At 41.8% G+C, this 20756-nt stretch overlaps 1 protein-coding gene across 4 annotated transcripts in view; it reads right to left on the minus strand.

The window, feature by feature from the left end:
* AGK (acylglycerol kinase) overlaps window positions 1-20756 on the minus strand; it is a 38383-nt gene that overhangs the window by 9540 nt on the left and 8087 nt on the right. For all 4 annotated transcript variants that reach the window (XM_068142182.1, XM_068142184.1, XM_068142180.1 and 1 more), the window contains 10 exons: window positions 19545-19584; window positions 14891-14970; window positions 12822-12897; window positions 11449-11541; window positions 10470-10502; window positions 8409-8503; window positions 6150-6219; window positions 5331-5410; window positions 3305-3362; window positions 625-772 (listed from right to left, as the gene is read on the minus strand). In XM_068142182.1, the coding sequence (XP_067998283.1) occupies window positions 625-772; window positions 3305-3362; window positions 5331-5410; window positions 6150-6219; window positions 8409-8503; window positions 10470-10502; window positions 11449-11541; window positions 12822-12897; window positions 14891-14970; window positions 19545-19584 (773 nt within the window). The remainder of the gene's footprint in view (window positions 1-624; window positions 773-3304; window positions 3363-5330; window positions 5411-6149; window positions 6220-8408; window positions 8504-10469; window positions 10503-11448; window positions 11542-12821; window positions 12898-14890; window positions 14971-19544; window positions 19585-20756) is intronic.

Raw genomic sequence — 20756 nt, forward strand, 5'->3', positions numbered from 1 at the left:
ACACTGGACTGCCCAAAATACATGCTCCCCTTCCTTCTGCAGTCTGCCACATGCACTGCCTAGCTAACAACCCAAGAGAGGCTCACAAAGCACACAGAAAAAATAATGTTAGAGAAAGAAACTTAATGTAGTAGGAGAAACTTAAAGCTTCTGCATGGCCCAAACTTAATTGTTCTATTTTAAGTAGCATTTATTCCTCTGTGTTAGCAACTCCCTCCACCCCGAAATACTAGGGCTACTCCTTTCTCACTAGCTCACTAAGAAGCCTAACAGGAGGGGGCTCCTTCTTCTACAGGAGGAAGACTGCAAGAAGCTTGTCTATAAGTGCCAAAAATCACCTATGGAGGCTTCCATAGCAATGGCAACATACTACAAACCCAGGGAATGCCCCAGGTTCTTTACAAACACACTTCTGTTCATGAAACCACAAGCTCTGGCAGGACTGCTCTGTTCTACATCTGGCAAATAGCACTCTAAGCATCTTGACAATGTCACAGTTCTAATAAATAATAAAAAATAGTAATACTATAAAAATGAGAGAGCAGAAAAGTAAAGCATGGCACCTCCCCATTCATTAGAGAAGTAAAGCCTGCCTGTGAGTTTATACCAAAACATACACCTCACCTTTTGGAGGAGATGACCAGTACAACCGAAGTCGTCTGTAAAGCCTCACATACAAAGGAGGTCTGGATGGTTTCTCCTCTGGCTCTTCTGGAGGTCTCTCAGTTGGACCCAGATACGTGAGAGCAGCTTGATGTTTCTGAGGCCATTCCTTGGATTTACATGGAATGGAAAGACAAAAGATAAAGGGCTTTTTGTTTAGCATCTACCTATTTATTCTGTTTAGTCCTTCAGCCTATTTATTCTGTGCTCCCAAGTACTTTGACTGGATGTTAGGAAGAAATTCTACAGAGAGTGAGTGCCCATTGGAATGGGCTGCCTGGGGAGGTGGTGAAGTCACCATTACTGGAGGTGTTGAGGAGGAGACTTGATAGAGTGCTTGGTGCCATGGTTTAGTTGATTAGGTGGTGTTGGATGATAGGTTGGCCATGATGATCTTGAAGGTCTATTCTATTCTATAGAGCCAGATCCCACCACTGCCTCAGCCTATTTTACAGCCCTCCAGCCTCCAGATTCATGTGAGAACATTTTTGCAGCTTGAAAAAGACTACCCACAGTTCCCAAGTCTCCTAATCGACTCTTCCCCACACAGAAGTGAGGTATCTTTTCCCTCTATAAGCAGAGGGTAAAGAGATGCTTTCTGTGCCGCTGATGTGTGGCAGGGTGACAAAGCTGCTTCTGGCTGGAGGGAACTGCCAAAACCAGCAAGGTCAACATCAATGTTTGAAAGCACAATTGGTTCCTTCATGGCACAAAGGCAACCTCAAAGAGCAGCTGCACAGTGGGGTCTAGTGCAAACAGACAAACACTACCATGCTGTGTGCAGCCAAGGGACATTAAAATCTGGCAGGCCTTTGTTCTACAACTACTCAAACAATCAAGACCTGCCTCAAACAATCAAAATCAGGTGCTTATAGACAGTGACACAACATATCTTAAGTCAAGTGAGGTGAGCTTCGTAAAGCATCTGAGGAGGGATGGGGGAGGGAGGATTTTTAAAGTAGGTGATGGGTGATATTTCAGATTCCAGTGCCAGGCAGTGATGTGCTACAAAAGAACTTTAGCTCCTGAAGTATTTCCAGATGCTGACAACATTTATTTCCTTTCATTTTGTTTCAAAAACAATTTCTGAAATGCTCAAAGAAAGGACTTACATAGGGAATAGTATGAGTGGTTTTCAAATGTATATACTGGAACAACCCAGCCAAGAGTCCACATGTATTCAGTAGAACTATTCTTCTAGGCATAAAACTTTGGAAGCAGTTTTGGATCACACAGCACAGGTTGTTAAGCTAATTCACCTTGCACTGCTGAAAGCAAGAAAAGACTCCACTATCATTCTGGCATAATAAAGAGGGCAAATGGAGGTTTTATCAGTAGGGCAAAACACAAACAGTAAGTATTAATGATCAAAGCAGAAAGCAGCAATGTTATGATGATTTAAGCCTGTGCCCTCTAGCAGATACGATAATGCGCATAACAATGCCGCTACCAATATCAGGGAAGAGTTCTCTTCCCTTACTCTGTTTTCAACTAGAGGTTATCCTATTTCAAAGGACAGCTGTACCAAAATGAAAAAAAGATGAAGTGCACAGCGACAAAGACAAGCCACCAGGAAGAGATTAAGCTCAACAAGCTGGGGCCATTTCTAATAGAAATTAACAAAATGATACCACCACAGGCACATAAAGCATCCAATACCACAGTTAGGGGAGAACAGGGAGAAACTTTTCTGTCTTTATAGCAGACAGTGTGGGCACTTTAACCTTCAGCAGGTTAAATGCATCTTTTTAATGTACAATGAACAGCTCACCAGTGAAATCCACTGTCACTGCCACTAACTGAGGCTAAGGATTCAACAGAAAGTGAGAAAGGAGCTGGAGAGAAGAGAGAAGTGAATAATAGGTTTCTGCCCAGAATGCCAGCACATAGATCATCATCTCAAATTTCTTGGGGAGGAGGAAAAGAAAAAAAAAAAAAAAAGTCTTTCATGGACACATCACCATTTAATTTTTTTTACAGGAGTTCCCCATAAGGGAAGCATTGGCACTGTGACAGATGGCATGACTGGACTGCACTATACCCTCCTGGGGATTTCCACAGCCTTTCATGAAGTTCCTTATAAGTTTGGAGAACAGGAAAAGCACATGAATGAAAATGCTTCACCTTCCATGCAGGTCAAATTTTAATCCTCCTAGGACCAATTTCAAGCCAAAGAGGAGTTTAAGGTGAGACAGAAGCTATTAATCTTCATGCTCATTTTACCACACATGGAAGCCCAATTATCGACGTGCTTATGAAGTCTAAATAGGCACTGCTGCCAGACAAAAACATGAGAACTAAATGTTACCCTAAGAAAGACTGTTGAGAATAGGTGACAGAGCACTTTAATGGTTATCTCCAGCATCACTACTGATCTCCAGTTTCAATGGTGGTTGCTACCTCCCCTGGTGATCCTGCAGCAGCAGATACTTAGTGAAGAAATCTTTTTAGGAATTCCTCCTCCCCTTTGTGTCTTCAGAAGTTAGGTCTATAAATTGGTAGGTTTAACAAATCAAGTTTCACTCTCACTTTACAGTTACTAGAGTACTTCACAAAAAGCTCACAGACAAATTATACAAAGCATAGTCAGCCTTTTCATTTTTCCAATACAAAACCCATTTTCCTCACAATGACTCTTTACCTTAAATGTACTGAAAAAGTGAGCTGCTTTGGTTTTCAGAGGCCCGAGGTACCAGTACCTGCAAAAAAGAACACCAACAGTACTTCTAATATACCCAGGGATACTAGGATCAACACTGGGAAAGGGAGAAACCTTAAATGAAGTCAGAGCACACAGACTCCTTTGCCACTGAAGTTAGCTATCCCCTACAGCATTTAGCTTTGTTACAATGTAAGGTATTTTCTACACCTCACCAGCAGCTTAGCCTGCATCCCGTTCCTGAGTTACAGATCACCGAAATGCAGTGTACAATCTTCACTACAGCCAGCATGACATCTCAGTAGCAGAATTTTACCTGGTTATGTGACACACCTGGGTATGATTTAAAGGTCTGTGCTCTAAAAGCTGGTGGAATGCATCTCCACAATACGCAATAAAGAATGAAGTTGGAGGAAACAAGCAAACAAAAATCAACAGCTTCAGCAACAACAGAAAAGAGCCAGCCAACATCCATTTGCCCCAAACAATTCTTAGATCAAAATCAATGCTTTAGAAAATAAACATCCTGCCAACTATACAGCATTCTGTAGAATCTAAAGATGTGACTATCTTTAGGCAGGCTTGGCACACATTTTGATCACTGTCTTCCACCAAAGAGGGTCAACAAGGCACATTAAATGCCACCGGCTCAAGAGTACTGCAGATCCAAGTATATCATTAACTACTAAGGCATGCAATTGTTACCACCAGGCTATGACATTGTCTCTAAAATAACAAAACTTAAAAAACACTGAACAGCACCATGTCTCCACCAGGATACTGCTTAGCAGAGTGGTTAGTCAGAGAACTTTCTGAAACTGACTTACAGCTCAACTCCCTTTGTAGTAGTTGCCTTCTTATCAGTTTAAGATCAGTTGTACTGGAATACCCCAAATGTTTTTTTAACCCAATTCTCCACATCATCCCATTTTGGTCCCCATGAGAGATGGAGTAGTATAAGAACAGGACATGCACACATGGCTCTTGTCCCAGGCTGACTCTGAGCACCCATTCATTTGTGTCTGAAATGCCTTTGAGGCTGTGCATGTTTTCTGTGCATCCCAAAATGCTAGTGGAAGAGCACAAGGTCTGAGGATGTTCACACCTTCCCACACACAAAAGGTGCTGTTATGCCTCTAGTACTGAGTCCAAAAGACTCCTAAGAAGTGGAACTGCTGCAGGCTGACACTAGGAAAAGAACAGGATATGGGCAGGAAGCTCATAAGAGTGCAGAAGAAAGAAATGCACTTTCTTATCTTGGGACTGCAATTAGCAGGAGAGTGTGGCACAGCCAAGGCAGCATCTATATAAGTTACCTCAAGTATATCCCTTACTTCCCAGGAACAAACACCAGCATGTCCTCCATCCCATATCACCTCTCAAACCTACTCAGATATTTGCCAGATGGACTCCAGAGGTTGGCTATCTCTTGTTTTCTGACAAACACAGCTCATTCACAAAACACTTGTTATTTCCTCATAGCTGCACAGCAGAGGCATGTGCTGTAGTTCCTCCATAACACTTTGAGCAGTGAACTGCTTTGGCCTGGCTGCTCCTTCACTAGATAATGCCAGTCATTTGATACACAGACCGTGGCATACTAAATGCCCATTTGGAGAAGGCCCAACAACTATCAGTTCAGCATTCAGAGAATAGTCATCAGACAACACAGTCTATGCCATCTCTGGCAGGAACTGAAGGACATTTCTACTGCATCTAATGTCCCTTGTTGGGATGGAGTTACAGAGTCTGTGTGCATCTTTTCATTGGCAGCTGATGAACAACAATGGGCAATTACTTTACTTAGACTTTGCTCCAGGGAGTTCTTTTCCCACTGATACACTCTGAGTAAAGCTCCAGAAGTGGGCACCACAAGACAAGCTGAAAGTAAGTATTTAAATGCCCAAAGTCTACATTCCAAAAAAAACTCCTTCACAAGTGGGGTACATGTCTTTTTGGGCAACAGATGCTAAAAAAGGTACAGATTCAACACTCAGTGTTTTCTTACTTGCTAGCTTTAACTTCTGCATCTCTGTAAGATCCCCATCTTAAACCAGTCACTGCAAACACAGGCTGTTCTTTTTCTCCCTGTAAAGAAAAATGGACATTGCAAAATTGTTTTCTCTTATCTTGTTTCCAATTTTCAGGTTGGGTATTTTTCCAGCTAGCAAAACCTATATTTTCATATGGAATGAGATTTGTGATTAATCCTGAAAGTGAATTTTCATAGCTAACAGCAATAAAGCTAAGCAGAATGTGTCTGGCAGCAGCCTATCTGCTGCCAGAGAGGAACAGGTGAGTTTGAAGAGGCTGAAGTTTGACTTCACAGCCAGCAAAAGCCATTTCAATTTAGGGATAGTCAGCCAAAAGCAAGCAGCTCTGCACAGTTCTTGCTGCAGAAATGTCCATTCTACAACACAACAGAAAAATAATACGCAAAGCCCATAATAAGCATAGTCAAAGCTTTTCCCACTTCAGATTTTTCACTTTGTGAAAGAAAGCTATTAAGTCCACAGCACATATGAATGCATTAAATCAGTTCATGCAACTGTTGTTCTCTCTCACCATTTCTACAGAAATATTTGAGTTACTAAATTTTGTATTCACCAATATGCAAAAAAACAACCAAACCTCTTCAGGCGTTCTAGAGTTTTCTTCAGTTTAGACTATCTGATGTCAGAGCATATGGTGGAAAAATGATTGTCACCAGAACTGCTGACATCATAAACCAAACCATCATGACCCCAACGAGAAGCATGGAAAGAGAACAACATGAGAATAGGAAAGTTGTAGGAACACTGGGTGCCAAATCAGCAGATGCTTTTACCTTGATCTGCAAGACATCAAGTGGAACTGTCTCTCCCTTCAAAATGGCCAATGTAGCATTAGTAATATGTCTGCAAAACAAACAGGAGAGAAGCAAAGACAAAAAAGAAGGAAAAGAGTAAGCTTTAAAATGATACTTTTTTCCCCAGTAAACCCCATGACTTCAGGTGGGACCTTTTTTTCTTCCCAACAAACACAACATCAAGAAAAGAACTCTGACAAAGTGCTGCATTTTGTTGAAATCAGAAAGCACACTGGGTGGCTGTAACACATGACAAAGACTGCATCCTAACAAACAGCAAAAGACCTGAAAACAAAAGGAAGTTCTCAGTCTAAGCTCTTCACAGATTCCAACATCTTCAGGTAACCTGGCAGATGTCACATAACTCTGTGCCGTTTTGGATACATAACACACTAAGGACCCAAATCATGGGTTTATTTTGTCGGTGCCAAGTGTAACAATGTGAGAGAAAAGGGGATGGTCATGAGAGTGGTCTCCGATCATGTCTCTGGAACTCAATTGCCTTAGTATGTTAATTTGTTTAAAAGGCTTTAATCAATGTAAATCTACCTATCAGCATATGGATTTGGTCTCCATTAAGCTGTGGAGAGTAGCTAAGGCACTTTCTCATTTTGAGTCACAGAGCGTGGTACTAAAGGTTTTGTAAGCAAAGCGTTCGAGTTTACTAAGAAGTCTGTACGATCAAACCTTGATGCATGTATTTCATTAAAATGCTTTCTTTGCTTGCAAAGTTGGGTAAAATTTAAATCCCACATTGCACACATTCACAGTCTCTCAGCTGGACAGCAGAACACCCATGAAAACCAAATGCAGTTTTCAAATCCAGCCCAACGGTCACATGAGTCAGCAGGAGAAATTGCCCCTGGCTTAGGCAGGCTTAGAACACTGAGACAGAGACGGGAAGTTGTTCTTCTCTCAGCTTTTTGTTTCTCCTAACTCTTATCCTTTGTAAGATCTCTACAGTTCCAATACTCCAAAGGTAAGATTTAATAGTGCTGAAGGGGAAAAAAAAGCCCAAATATTTCTTTTTAAAGTATCATTTCAGCAGTTCTTAAGCCAGGTTCTGTTACTGGTGTGGGCTGTTAAGCAGCTTATTGACCAAATTCCTTTCAACTTCACCAATATGCTGCAGTCTCACCTGCACAGTTCATTACCTCAGGACAAAAAGATCATTCGATTCAAACAGCTTCTTTAGAATCCAAACATAAATTATTATTTTAATCTTAGCTGCTGATTACAGCCTTGTCCATCTTGCTGAGCTTCAAAGCACTCTGGTAGTTTTAATGAAGGATGCTATGGCAGTTGGCTCTTGGGTTTTATGTATGATGGATACCAGCAAGGGTTCCGCAAAGAAGAATGTTAATGAATTACTGGGAGAACCAGAGTGAGCAGAGTTCAGGAGCGAGGAGAAAGATATTCATTAGTATGGGAGGAGGAGAAGAGGAAAATTGAAAAGAAATGAAGTGTGACAAAAAGAAAGATTAGTTGACTAGCCTTTTTACTTTAAAAGTGGACAAAACAAACCTACTGCTAACTGAAATGGAGGCAACAAATACTGCCAGACTGGATCGTATCTAGGATGCTGAGAGGTAAGGCTTTTGGAGAGTTGCCAGCATTAGTCCCATCGCAAGGAGAGGCAAGAAACCATGGAGAAGTTAGTAATGGAACCCAGCAAGGAGAAGCAAGAAACCATGAGGAAGTTAGTAATGGAACCCAGCAAGGAGAAGCAAGAAACCATGAGGAAGTTAGTAATGGAACCCAACCTTTCCCATAAAGACAGTCTAGTGGGCTTTACTTTGCAGAAGCTAATCAGGTTATTTTGAGGTTGGTTTCTAGAATTCTCAAGGTGGAGAAGAGATGGAAAAAAGGGCTTTTTTGGTTTTATTCTGTCATATCCCTGCTGTTATATTTCTGACTATTCCTAACAGTTTTTATCCTTTCTTTTTTTGTTTTTTTTAAAGCATGCCAAACCCTAAGCACCACACGATCATGGAAATATTAGCCACAGCAAACGATTTCATGTTCCAATAATACATACATTTCCTTCTCTTAATTTTTTAGTCAGTTTTGGGAAGTCATTAACTCAGGCAAGTCCAGAGAATCATCAAGCTCTGCTCAGAGACTGCCAACTTCTATGTAACATAGAAGAAAAAAAGAAAAGTATCAAGCTACTGAGCAGCAGTGCTCCTTGAAAACAAACAAACAAACAAGCCCCATTCAGCAACATGTAATACTTACTGGACTTGGTTTGTGCTCTTAGGGTAGAGTGTGTGGCTCAGCGTGCAGTTCTTTCCAAGAGGAATGAATCCTATAGGAATCTTACTGAAGACAGCCTGGACACATGAGGAGAGCAAATTAACATTTGCATCAGCTTAACACAGCTTCCTGTGTGGAGATTACTGCTGTGACTGGTATCACCCCTTTGGCACTAAGCAGCCAGGCACTTCCTTAAATGAGGCAGTAACAGAGAACGACTCAGAACATGGCATCTCAATCTGTGAACCCACCACTGCCAACTGGGTACAAAGGAGCTCTCTGTAATCATTAAGAGCACTGCTACATGCAGGTTGGCAGACACATCCTAACTAATGCATGGATTCTGTCAGCAGTCTGCCATCTTTCTTAATACTGACGGTGGCATCACAAGCCCTGAATCTCATTTACCATTGTAGAAATCCCCCTCTGACAGAGCAACCTTGCATGGCAAAGGTTTTCTCAGTTAAGGAAATTGATTTTTCTGGCATCTGAATCGTGAAACAGCAGAAGGTCTAGTTTTTGGAAGTCACTGACCATGTTATTTTTCTGTACCACAGTTCAGCCAAAGTGCTTGTTGAAGGAGCAAGTTATTACACTATACCTCATAATAAACTGTGCTTCTTGAAGCGTGTCAGCGAATCAATGTAAACTACCATATATTACAATGCATGATCTCCCTCCTGGACACTGCTTCTAGCAGCACCATGATACTGCAAATCTGCACCAACTAAGTAACATCTCTCTCACTTCATGCCCACCCGCTCTCCCTTGCTATCTCTGTGTCACCTGCAAGTCTTAACGCATCTGAAAGACCCTTCTCTCGTTTTCTTCAGAGCTGTCTTACAGCATACAGATGACAGACTGTTTGCAGCTCATGCAGTCATGATCTGCTACCCTGGTTGCTAGGAACAGGCTCTTCTTATCCAAGCAAGAGTGGTATGGCATACCCAAGTGAAAAGCAGAGCACAGAGTCAGGGGGCTGAACTGCAGATCTCTACTCCCAGGACAAAGTGGTGTGAAGGACAAGAAGAATTCCCCAGCCAAATACATAAAGGGACACAGTGGCAATAGTACAATGCAGTATTCCACCCAAAATAGCGCAGGATGCAGAATTTTCTATGCCACTGCAAAACCAACTCAAGCTAGATCAAGATAATAAGCAAAAAAGAGAAGAAAAGCCAGCCACCAAAGCCTTTAAACCTCTTTCCCCCTCCACCCCCCCCCACCCCCTCCCAAGTATCTTTAGACTATAGCAGTCACAGGGCCAACTGCAATAATATTAAATTAAAACACTGATGTCTCAGAATTGATACAGCCTGTGTCCCTTTAAAAATACTGGCTTGGTTGCAGAGTTTCTCTTGTCACATTCAGACAAAGCAACTGCCTAAACAGATACAATTCTAGCTGCCAAGGATATCATCATAATCTTGCCTGGATCATCTAATTGAGTTTTTGCCAGCTCCTGCCAGAAGGTTTAGGGAACAAAGATTGCCTCCTTTCTTCAATAACACTGTCCTCCCCCTTTAAAAAGAAAAATCTCTCTCATTTCCATTTGGAGCAATCCACCTTGAGAGGTGAAAATTTGCTTTCTGCAGCCATCTGCATAGGTAGACATTTGCCGCTTGAGAAACGGCAAAGCAATCTCAAAGCGATAGGAGCACAGCCATGAAGGGATTTGGTTTCAAGCCTGTATACAAGATAAAATACAAGAAAAACACCTACTGTTGCCTGACACTTCTGCCAAACAAAGCAGCATACACAACTGGTCCACAGGTCTTTGAAAGTTGTGCATTTGGCTTCTCCACAATCCCTGCTCTGATGCTGGAAACTTCCCAAAGCCATGGCTTGGGAGCCACTGCACTCCCCAAGAAAGGGAATGAAGAACAACGGGCAGAGCTGCAGGACACAAGCATGGCTGACTTATTAAACAGCAAGCTAGCTCCAGATTAGTAAGCAACTACCTGTAGAAGACAGCTGAAGCCATGAAAGTGGATGCACAAAAGAATTCCTCTCAGAAAAACAACCCATAAGTAACGTGCTCACCTCATCTGCTCTGCGGAGAAGTCCAGTTATGACCTGAAAAACATGGGAATTGCTCAGCTCTGAGAAATGGGAGGGTTTTGGTCTCAGTAGAAAGCTATGACATTTATACACTCATTTAATTAATGGAAAAGAATTAGGGAGCAGCTGTTTTATGGAAGGCACTATAGTTGCTTACACGGGACAGGAAGCATGTTTCCACCTTTCCACCCTGTGCACACATAGTGGCAAGAGCAGGGTTAGGAGCGAGTACGAGTGCATGCTAGCACCACAACCAATGCCAGCGCAAATGTTTTAACACAAACAATGCCCTGCATAATGCAGAAATAGCACTGCTCAGTATGCAATTAACAACAACAAATTCTAAGGCTGGGAAGAACTTGCAGATGTATTCTGACCACTTTATCTTAAGGTCACTGCATTTCATTTAGCCTCTGCCTTATGATGTCAGTAGTTAGCATTCCAGGAAATGCTTTAATAAAATACAGCCTGCCATGAAAAAAGAGAGTATGCCCCAGTTCTGCTGGTCGTTTGCTTCTGTTATTAATCACCTTGACAACAGGCATTTATTAAATACACACCATGCTTTCTTCTCACTGCCACACAATGTTTAATTATTTGATTCCCCATTAGCAAAGCATGCATTCCTCTTGGGGAGTACAGGCAGGAACGAACTGCAACAATTAAAGCATTACAGCTACGCTACACAGAGAGAAAAAGTTAGAATCATGTATCCCCAAATAATTTTCTCATACTGGATTAAACTTCTGGAAGACAGTTATGTTGCACACTCTTTTTCCTCACACTGTCATTGTTGCTTTTGGACTAATAATAACTACTGGAGTTTTCTTGTCCCTGTTACAATTATAACAGTGACTGAAAATACAGACACTAAAACTGACAAATCTCTAGTCATAGATGTTGCTACTTCACCCTGACTCCATCTTTTTCACTCTCAGCCAGGACAAAGCTTCTGGAGTACCTCTTGTACTGTTCCATCTCCTCCTGCAATAATGATGAGATCTGTGTTCTCCATCAATTCCAGCAGCTTTTTGGCTTGTCCCTCATAATCAGTCTGAAGAAACAGAAATCCAGACATGAGAACTCGAGTGACTACTTCTAGGATTTCTCTTCTATATATATAAAAAAATCACTACTCCATTTGCCTAGTAGTTAGTCCAATACCAGCACACAGTACTGTGTATTACTTACATTTACTGTCATTTCTTTTGACTTATATGCCTAGTGCATTATGTGCAAGCAAACACACAAACACTATGTGAAGTATCAGAGTAAATCATATTCAATGGTTCTAGTGTATCACAGCAATGATCGTATTTCCAGGTAGCTCTACACCAACAAAACCACAGGCAAACCACACTCTTGCAGATGAAGTTCCAACTTCTTTATCAGCCAAAGTGCTCAAATGCATCTCCTGAAACACAGAATCAGCCACATAGAAGGCTGATGCTGTTGACAACAGGTCTGGCAGTAAAGAGTACACTGACTTTCTAAACCATCAAAACTGTTTCTTGTAAAATTAATGCCTTGTACAGGGACATCTGAGTTACTGGTCCAGCCTCACTTTGCACACTTGCTGCGTTTGAAGCTATGAAGTGTCAGTTTTTTCTCCTTGGGTGGGACTATGTATTTTTAATAACCAGAGGGTACTTTAATACGGAACGTTGTGAAAAAGCTTCCCAGCGGAAAGACAGAGAACACAGGACACAGTGACTATTAAACCATCCACATAACACAGCCTGAAAAAATCTGCAGAAGATGAGAATGCCTTCATGTTTACTACTTCTCTTTCCAAAATCCTCTAATTCACACCATTTAGAGCTCAGTGTTTTGCTTTTGTGATGGGAACATTGATTTATTTGCAGATACACTGAAGTATTTCCAGTGTAAAAAGAGAAGCTTATTTTAATTGATCTGAACAGTTCCACGGCATGTTAAAGTTCCTCATTTCTGAATTCTGCACGTTCAGGCAGAATTGACAATTTCAACAGAGATGGGCATGCACCACTAGGCAGCACTCAAATATTTAGAGTTTCCTCTCAAACATGAATTATAGAAGGGCTGCTTTAGACAGACAGACAAGCACATGTACTGCTTCAGCTGAAAATCAAATCACTTAGAATTTTCTTCTTTTTAATTTGCAGTTAACTTATAAACTGTGTACTAAGTACCAGCTTAATATCTCGGCATTTCCTTCTTTCTATGAGATATCTGCAGGGCAACTGACAATTGCAAATGCATCTAGAATTTAATTTAAGTTCTTCAAGGGGAGAAAGCAGAGCAGACAATATATCTGCATCAGCAGAACCTACCTCACAGCTCCGAGATTCTTACCTTAACCACAGTTACGTCCAAGCCAGATAAGTGCAAAATTGGAGCAGCGTTCTTCTCAAAAAGGTTCCTGGCTTTGCTAGAAACAACAGGAGCAAAAAATAAAGCAAATAAATGTAAAAGAAAAGAAACAAATGAATAACAAGAAGAAATCTACTTAGAAATGAGCATAGGAGCTGGACAATCACTCAACCTGCCAGTCAGCATAGATTAGAATGTAGAATAAACCAGGTTGGAAGAGACCTTCAAGATCATCGCGTCCAACCTATCATCCAACACCACCCAACCAACTAACCCGTGCAACCGACCACCCTGTCAAGTCTCCTCCTGAACACCTCCAGCGATGGCAACTCCACCACCTCCCCGGGCAGCCCATTCCAGTGGGCAATCACTCTCTCTCTGTAAAACTTCCTCCTGACCTCCAGCCTAAACCTCCCCTGGTGCAGCCTGAGACTGTGTCCTCTTGTTCTGGTACTGGCTGCCTGGGAGAAGAGACCAACCTCTGCCTATCTACAACCCCCCTTCATGTAGTTGTAGAGAGCAATAAGGTCACCCCTGAGTCTCCTCTTCTCCAGGCTAAGCAACCCCAGCTCCCTCAGTCTCTCCTCACAGGGCTTGTGTTCCAAGCCCCTCACCAACTTTGTTGCCCTTCTCTGGACACGCTCCAGCAAGTCAAGATCCTTCCTAAACTGAGGGGCCCAGAACTGGACACAGGACTCGAGGTGTGGCCTAACCAGTGCAGTGTATAGGGGCAGAATGACCTCCCTGCTCCTGCTGGCCACACTGTTCTTGATGCAGGCCAGGATGCCATTGGCCCTCCTGGCCGCCTGGGCACACTGCAGGCTCATGTTCAGCCTACCATCGACCAGTACCCCCAGGTCCCTCTCTGCCTGGCTGCTCTCCAGCCACTTTGACCCCAGCCTGTAGCACTGCATGGGGTTGCTGTGGCCGATGTGCAGAGCCCGGCGGTTGGATGTGTGTCATTTGGTTCAAATGCATTGTATTTTTAGACTCCTACCTCAGATATCACGTTCTTATTGCACTTGCCATAAATGCAGAAGAGGTTAGTTACCTTGCTCCACAAAATAATTTTTAAAACAAAACAACATCTCCAGAAAAATAAATGTCTTAGAAAATTAATGACTTGCAGAGCATCAGGATTTCAGACCACAAAGAAAGTTCGTTTAGGTTTTCAGGAACATTTAAAAAATAAATAAATTACTTTTACATATTATTCAGTAAGTTAGAAGGAACACTTTATCTGACCTTCTTTTGTTAATGGGCTGATGCATGTTCTGCCTGTAAGTGCACAATAAAATAATTATGCCATTAACTATAAATTGCTTAGAAGTAGGAACGTGACACTAAAAGTCAGAAGCTTAATTTGTTAACACTTTGCATTTTCTAGTGATAGAATAGAATAAACCAGGTTGGAAGAGACCTTCAAGATCATCGTGTCCAACCTATCAACCAATCCAACCCACCTAAACAACTAACCCATGGCCCCAAGCACCCCATCAAGTCTCCTCCTGAACACCTCCAATGATGGTGACTCCACCACCTCCCCGGGCAGCCCATTCCAATGGGCAATCACTCCCTCTGTATAGAACTTGTTCTGAACAAATGTACCTAAGCCCAAGCACTTCCACATCAGATATATTAATCCTTTCATATTGCTGCTAACAACTCCCTGCCCTTCCCCGAGATACAACTAATATGAAGCTTGGCTGACCGGCACAGACACATCACATCCAAGATAACTGCTTTCCTGCTAATGAGCACACAAAAGTTTGGAAGGAATGTGAAGGAATGAGAAAGGTTGAAACACAAGACAAAATAAAAAGTGAAAATACACATACATTTAGAAACCATTCTTTCAACTCAAACATCTAGTTTTATTTCTCATTCCAGCACTGTTGGTGAAGTAAAGCTTGGCAGTTACATAGCACCAGCTTGGCATCAGAGGGAGGCAAAAATGAGCTAAAAAATCTGGCTGGCTTTTATAGTGGATGGCAAAACAAAAGTACAGAAAGAGTATCTCACGTATGAGTGTGGGGAAGGGGAAATTTTACCCTTTGCAAGCTGCCGGGTTGAGGAACACTGTTGCTTTCTTCAGGGGCATACTGGAAGGGATTGGCTGGTTGCCAAAAGCCTGAGTAAGGGAAAAAGAGCAAAGTTCAGTTTGTTTTATGCACTTAAAGTCTGTCACTGTACTTAAAGCACATTTGCAAAACAGTTCAAACAAAATTCATCTCTGTAGATGTGAATTGGCTGGCTTTTAAGCCTCCTGACATTCAGATGACTTCCATCTTCAGCACAGGCCTGCTACTCAAAGACCTGCCCTTCTAGCTGCAGCTCACACCACTGTCACAAGCACTCTTCAGCTCATTTTTACAATTCTACCACCATTTCATTTCTGTCAACCTCTGGTTTTCTGCTATGGGCAGAGATCCAGGGAGATATCCTTGACTCCAAGGTTGCTTGATTTCTCTTATGCAAGTCTCATGCGCCACATCCTTTCTGCATATTTTTCTCCTTCTGTACTTAATTTCTTGCAACTTTTCAGCTCATCTGGGTATTTCCTAGGATTGTGTTTTTACAGATATGAAAGATAATTGCCTAAACCTATAAGTAAGCTTACTGTTTCTCTGACATTTTTTTTTTTCCTTTCTCATGTCCCCATATAAAAATCACTTAATTCACATTTAACTTCTAATCCAATTCTGAATAGCTGCCTCAATTTTAAATAGAATAGAATAGAGTAAACCAGGTTGGAAGAGACCTTCAAGATCATTGCGTCCAACCTATCATCCAACACCACCTAATCAACTAACCCATGCAACCAAGTACCCTGTCAAGTCTCCTCCTGAACACCTCCAGTGATGGTGATTCCACCACCTCCCCGGGGCAGCCCATTCCAATGGGCAATCACTCTCTCTGTGTAAAACTTCCTCCTGAACTCCAGCCTGAACCTCCCCTGGCGCAGCCTGAGACTGTGTCCTCTTGTTCTGGTGCTGGTCCATACAACCTCTTTTAGCCATTTGTACCTATTTCCACAGCTTTTCAGCACAGGGGAGGTAAGCAAAGCTTCTACAGAGATTACTTCTGCACATATTACTTCCCACTCTGTAAATCTCTTTTAGGTCACCTAAAGGCATCCTCACCATCACACCAAACTGAACTGGTTTTGAGTGAAAGGATGGCAACATACTCAGCAGTACCAGCCAGAACTCATTTAGGGCCAAAAGACAGTTGCACTGAACATGAAACATCTAGGTTTTCTCCCCCCTTTATTGTGAAAGTCAGTTCCCCTAGCAGTAATTTTTTACTGAAGAAATGGGTATTGTATACAGAACAGAGTAGATTTTAGTCATTGTTAGATATTTACATTTATAGTTAATTTTACTTGTCAACCTTGCTCAGGAAACTTCAGTTAAAAGAAGTGTACAGCAGGCTGTGTTGCTTAAAACAATCACATTTCTTCTTCAAGAAAGTGAAAGGATAAGAGAAGTTGCTGAGAGTAAAGGAATCTTAAAACAAAGGCAAACAAATGGGTAGCTCTTAAGCTTTACTCAAAGATCAGCTGGAAAACAGAGAACTTATTTTATTGCAATTGTTGGATGGGGACTGGGAAATACAGGAGACCTCTAGCATGTTACAGCTGTTAGAAACAATTAATTATTTGCTTGGGGAGCACAATGTGATGTATTTGCTTTCTCTAACCAACCTAACAAGGCTTATAAAGAATTTATGAGCAATGACACAATCTCTTCTTTATGTAATACACTTAAACATTTATGCTATATACAAGGGCATTTCTAAATCAAATGCTGGTTTTTAAGACAGGAAATAAAATAATAATAATGTAGAATTCTAGGAGTCATTTTCCAGAGCACAACACAAAGAAAATCAACTTAAAGCCAGATGTTAGAAATGGTTATTAGATATATACATATGAAGGTATAATTTAGGAAAGCCAATGCCTTTTTCACTTCCTTGGCAAATGCACATTCCCAGACACTGCTTTTCTGCACTTCCAAGATGACAATCACTATTTTGCAACTATGCAAAACCCTTTATACAAAGGCTTTACAATGCTTTACAAATACTAACAGAAACTACATTCCTTTATGGAAAACTATCCCTGCTTCACGGAGTGAATTGTTTGCCAGGTAAACAGGATCTCTTTTAACACATGCCAAGAGCTTAGTAAGAAAGCAAATCAGCAAGACCACATCTGCAAAGGAAGTCCACAGTCAGCTGACACTGGCTTATTCCAGGGAAGGAGGTGTAAGTAGTATAAAACATGATAAATGAGTTCTTTATTATACAACCTTTCCATGGTCATTTGCCATTCCAAGGCTATCATCATAAACTGGTATTTAAATTCAGATATGCATGGTGGAGGCTCTGCATAAAACACTGTGCCAGAATATCCTAACTACAGCAGAGGTGGGCACTTCATCAATTTGGTATGGAAACAGGCTTAAAAAATTGAAAGTCTGATGTAAAACTAGTAGGACCCACACACACTTCACTCAGACTAAACCTTTCCCTGTTTTTCCCCCAACACTTACACAGCACTATTAACACAAAGCAGCATTTTTCAAACAACCACAGTTTGTTGTTATTCTGAACAAGGTATAAGACATTTAATGCCTTACTGCTGAATCACTGTGTGTTTTCAAGCAGCATTTGGCACTGACACATCAGTGAGAATGAAAATTACAGCAAGAATTGATTACTAGGCTTTCTGGTTCATTCCTTCCTAATGCAGGAGTCTTCTGCAGGGTATTTTCCCAGGCTTTAACCACTGAAATTGTAAGAAGCTCTATCGACAATGCTTCTGCGTTTTCATTTGTAAGACTAAGGCGTAATGGAACAGAAGATCCCATCAGCTAACGACTAGAATTAAGAAACAGGCAAGTCAGATTTCCACAACAGAATTATCTTCTTGGACCTCAGCAAGTACACCTTTTTGATAGTGCACACACTTATCACAGTATCAGTCAGGGTTGGAAGGGACCACAAGGATCATCTAGTTCCAACCCCCCTGCCATGGGCAGGGACACCCCACACTAGATCAGGCTGGACAGAGCCTCATCCAGCCTGGTCTAAAACACCTCCAGGGACAGGGCCTCAACCACCTCCCTGGACAACCCATTCCAGGGTTTCACCACTCTCATGGGGAAGAACCTCCTCCTCACATCCAGCCTGAATCTCCCCACCTCCAGCTTCATTCCATTCCCCCTAGTCCTATCACTACCTGAGATCCTGAGAAGTTCCTCCCCAGCCTTCCTGTAGGCCCCCTTCAGATACTGGGAGGCCACAATTAGGTCACCTCAGAGCCTTCTCTTCTCCAGACTGAACAGCCCCAGCTCCTTCAGTCTGTCCTCATAGGAGAGGTGCTCCAGTCCTCTGATCATCTTTTAACTTCTCCTTATATACCATTTCATCAGTACCTCTAAAAAAAATACTGAATTGGTCAACATACTTCAAATTCTGAAGTATTAACTGCTACTTTTGGTGCTATTAAAAACTTCTATCACTTTGATATTACACAGTAAAAATTAATATTGAAAACGTAAAACTCAAGAACAACTGACACTATGACTTGGAAATGCTTTGATTCTGAAGCTGTAAGTATGATTTATGAAAGCAGTATTTTCAGAGAAAGATTCTTCTTACTGTTTCATGAGACTTGAGCTCCCTAACATCTATTCTGGCATGAAGTTCCATTGCCCAAATCAAGCTGCTGTGAATATCTTTCCCTCAACGGCAGGCAGGGTAAAACTGGGATTATCCAGGTGCACCACATAAACAGGGTACTGTCAAGGAGAGTTTCTCAATGAGAAAAATAATTTTCACAGTTCTTCTCAGACCCTAGCACATAGCAGCAATGGGCTCAGTGTCACCTCCTGCCAAATCTGGCGTGGAGAAGGAGGTTTATACTTTTTGGGAAGTAGAAAGACTTAAAATCCTACAGCACACCATTCATGTAGCAAGAGACAGTAAGCTGTCACACATGCATCCCTGAAAGACATCTATTAAGGACAAGATTTCCTTATGGGAATACTACAGTATGTGAATTTATGCAGGCCAGAGACTACAAAATGCAACAGTCAGTATACTCAGAGAGTAACTTACTCTTTCTAAATATTACCTTCCTTGTCAGGGATCAGCAGATCAGTTCCCTCCATTAAGTTCCCATGGGGTACCCGTGTCTTAAAAGTGCTAGGTCAGTCATCCCACTTAGTACCCTAGATAAAGTCAGCCAGAATCAAATAGCAAGGGCAAGGGCTCTCCCACTGGGCGCTAACGTGAAGCAGTTTGTGCTGCTTCTGCCTAAACTACACTCCTTGTGGTGGATGAGAGATTTCAGTCTCCTGTCTTATCAACAAATCATCTTCCTACCAGAACTTTACAGGCACGGAGCAATCATACCTGCAGAAATGGAGGTCTGGGTAGCTACAGAAGCAACTGAGATTACCCCAGTGATAACACTGCACCATCCATCGCAACAGCAGTCAGGACACGAAAGGTACAGTACCCTGGCTGCAAGCTAGAGGCCTCATCTGCCCTTTGGTACTTCAGCAAAAGAACACAGATGGCACCATTATAAGGCTTGTCACGTAGAGAGGGCCCACAGGGAGAATCTCAGGAGCTCTGTACAACCAAGATAAGAGAGAGATTTTAATCTAATTTTATCACTTTAAACGGTATTACCTGGGCTTCTTGGCATGCAGCTCTTCGTAGCAGGTTATCGCTATTAGGTAAGACAGAAAAGAGAGTGGACATTAGGTTGTGCAAGTTTAAAACAATTTGCTAGCTTTTAAAAGGCAGGTACATACCCTTTCTGCACATGCTTTTGCCACACTAAAAACAAAAAATACAGGTTCTTTAAGACCTATTTAACACATTTTAAGGATGAAACACACCCATTCAAGCACACATATGGGTTTTTTCCTGCCTGTACACACAGACACCCTTTCTAAAGTGAAGAAAAGCAGAAAACAAAGACCAAGTGTGTTGAGATTACATAAAGTATGAGGCACAGCCATAACTGTGATTTCAACTGCTACATAACTGTACTCCAGATCTAAGGGGTGGGGTTTTTCTTCAATGTTAATGCTGCCTGTTATTTACACTGAAGGCACTTACCATTCTGGTAGAATAGAAGGGATTTAGACTTAAGTGTAACTTCCAGGGACTAGAATCTTTGTGCCTAATTGAGAACACCCCTCTACATCCCTCTCTTCAGCTTAAAAGCTGAACAAATGTTAATGGAGCACCTACCACTCACCTAGGTCTGAACACAGCCTAAAGCAGTACCTCAAGAGAGGTGACAAATCACTCAAATCACCTAAGTAAAATTTAAAAACAAAGAAGAAAATATCAGTACTAGATATGTCACTGATAGCCATTTCAGAAATAAACTAAAGACTAATCCTCACGCTTGTCATTGGTGATGGATGGCATTAGCAGTGTGGCAAGGAGGGTACAGCTGGCAAATAAACTGGAGATAGAGCTACCAAGTGAAGAACAAAATTTCGTTCTTCCCCACACTACAAAATGCCCTTGCAGACAAAACAGGGAGTGCTGGTCTGCAGTGCCAAAAGTCTCATCTGTCCTCTAGATGCAGACACTCCCCCTCCTTCCTAAAATCAAAAGCTCCTTCAGCTTGCCCTTGCCAATACCTGGCAAGACACTGTATTATTGTCTCAAAAATATCAAGTACAAAAGCCCACAATTATAGCCAGCATACCAAGATGAATACACTACACCCATTAAAAAGACTCAAGGCCAACCAGGAAAATAAAAAGCGACCAGGAAAGCAGCACACTCCTGCCATAAGCCACACTCCTGGCTCATCAGGCCAAATCCTGCAATGGAAACAGCAGAGGAGAAGGCAAGGCCTTGGTCACACCTCTGTTCCCA

The sequence above is a fragment of the Melanerpes formicivorus genome, unplaced genomic scaffold (genome assembly GCF_026170545.1).
Source record: "Melanerpes formicivorus ecotype bairdi unplaced genomic scaffold, bMelFor1.0.p_v2 SCAF_8, whole genome shotgun sequence".
NCBI lineage: Eukaryota > Metazoa > Chordata > Aves > Piciformes > Picidae > Melanerpes > Melanerpes formicivorus.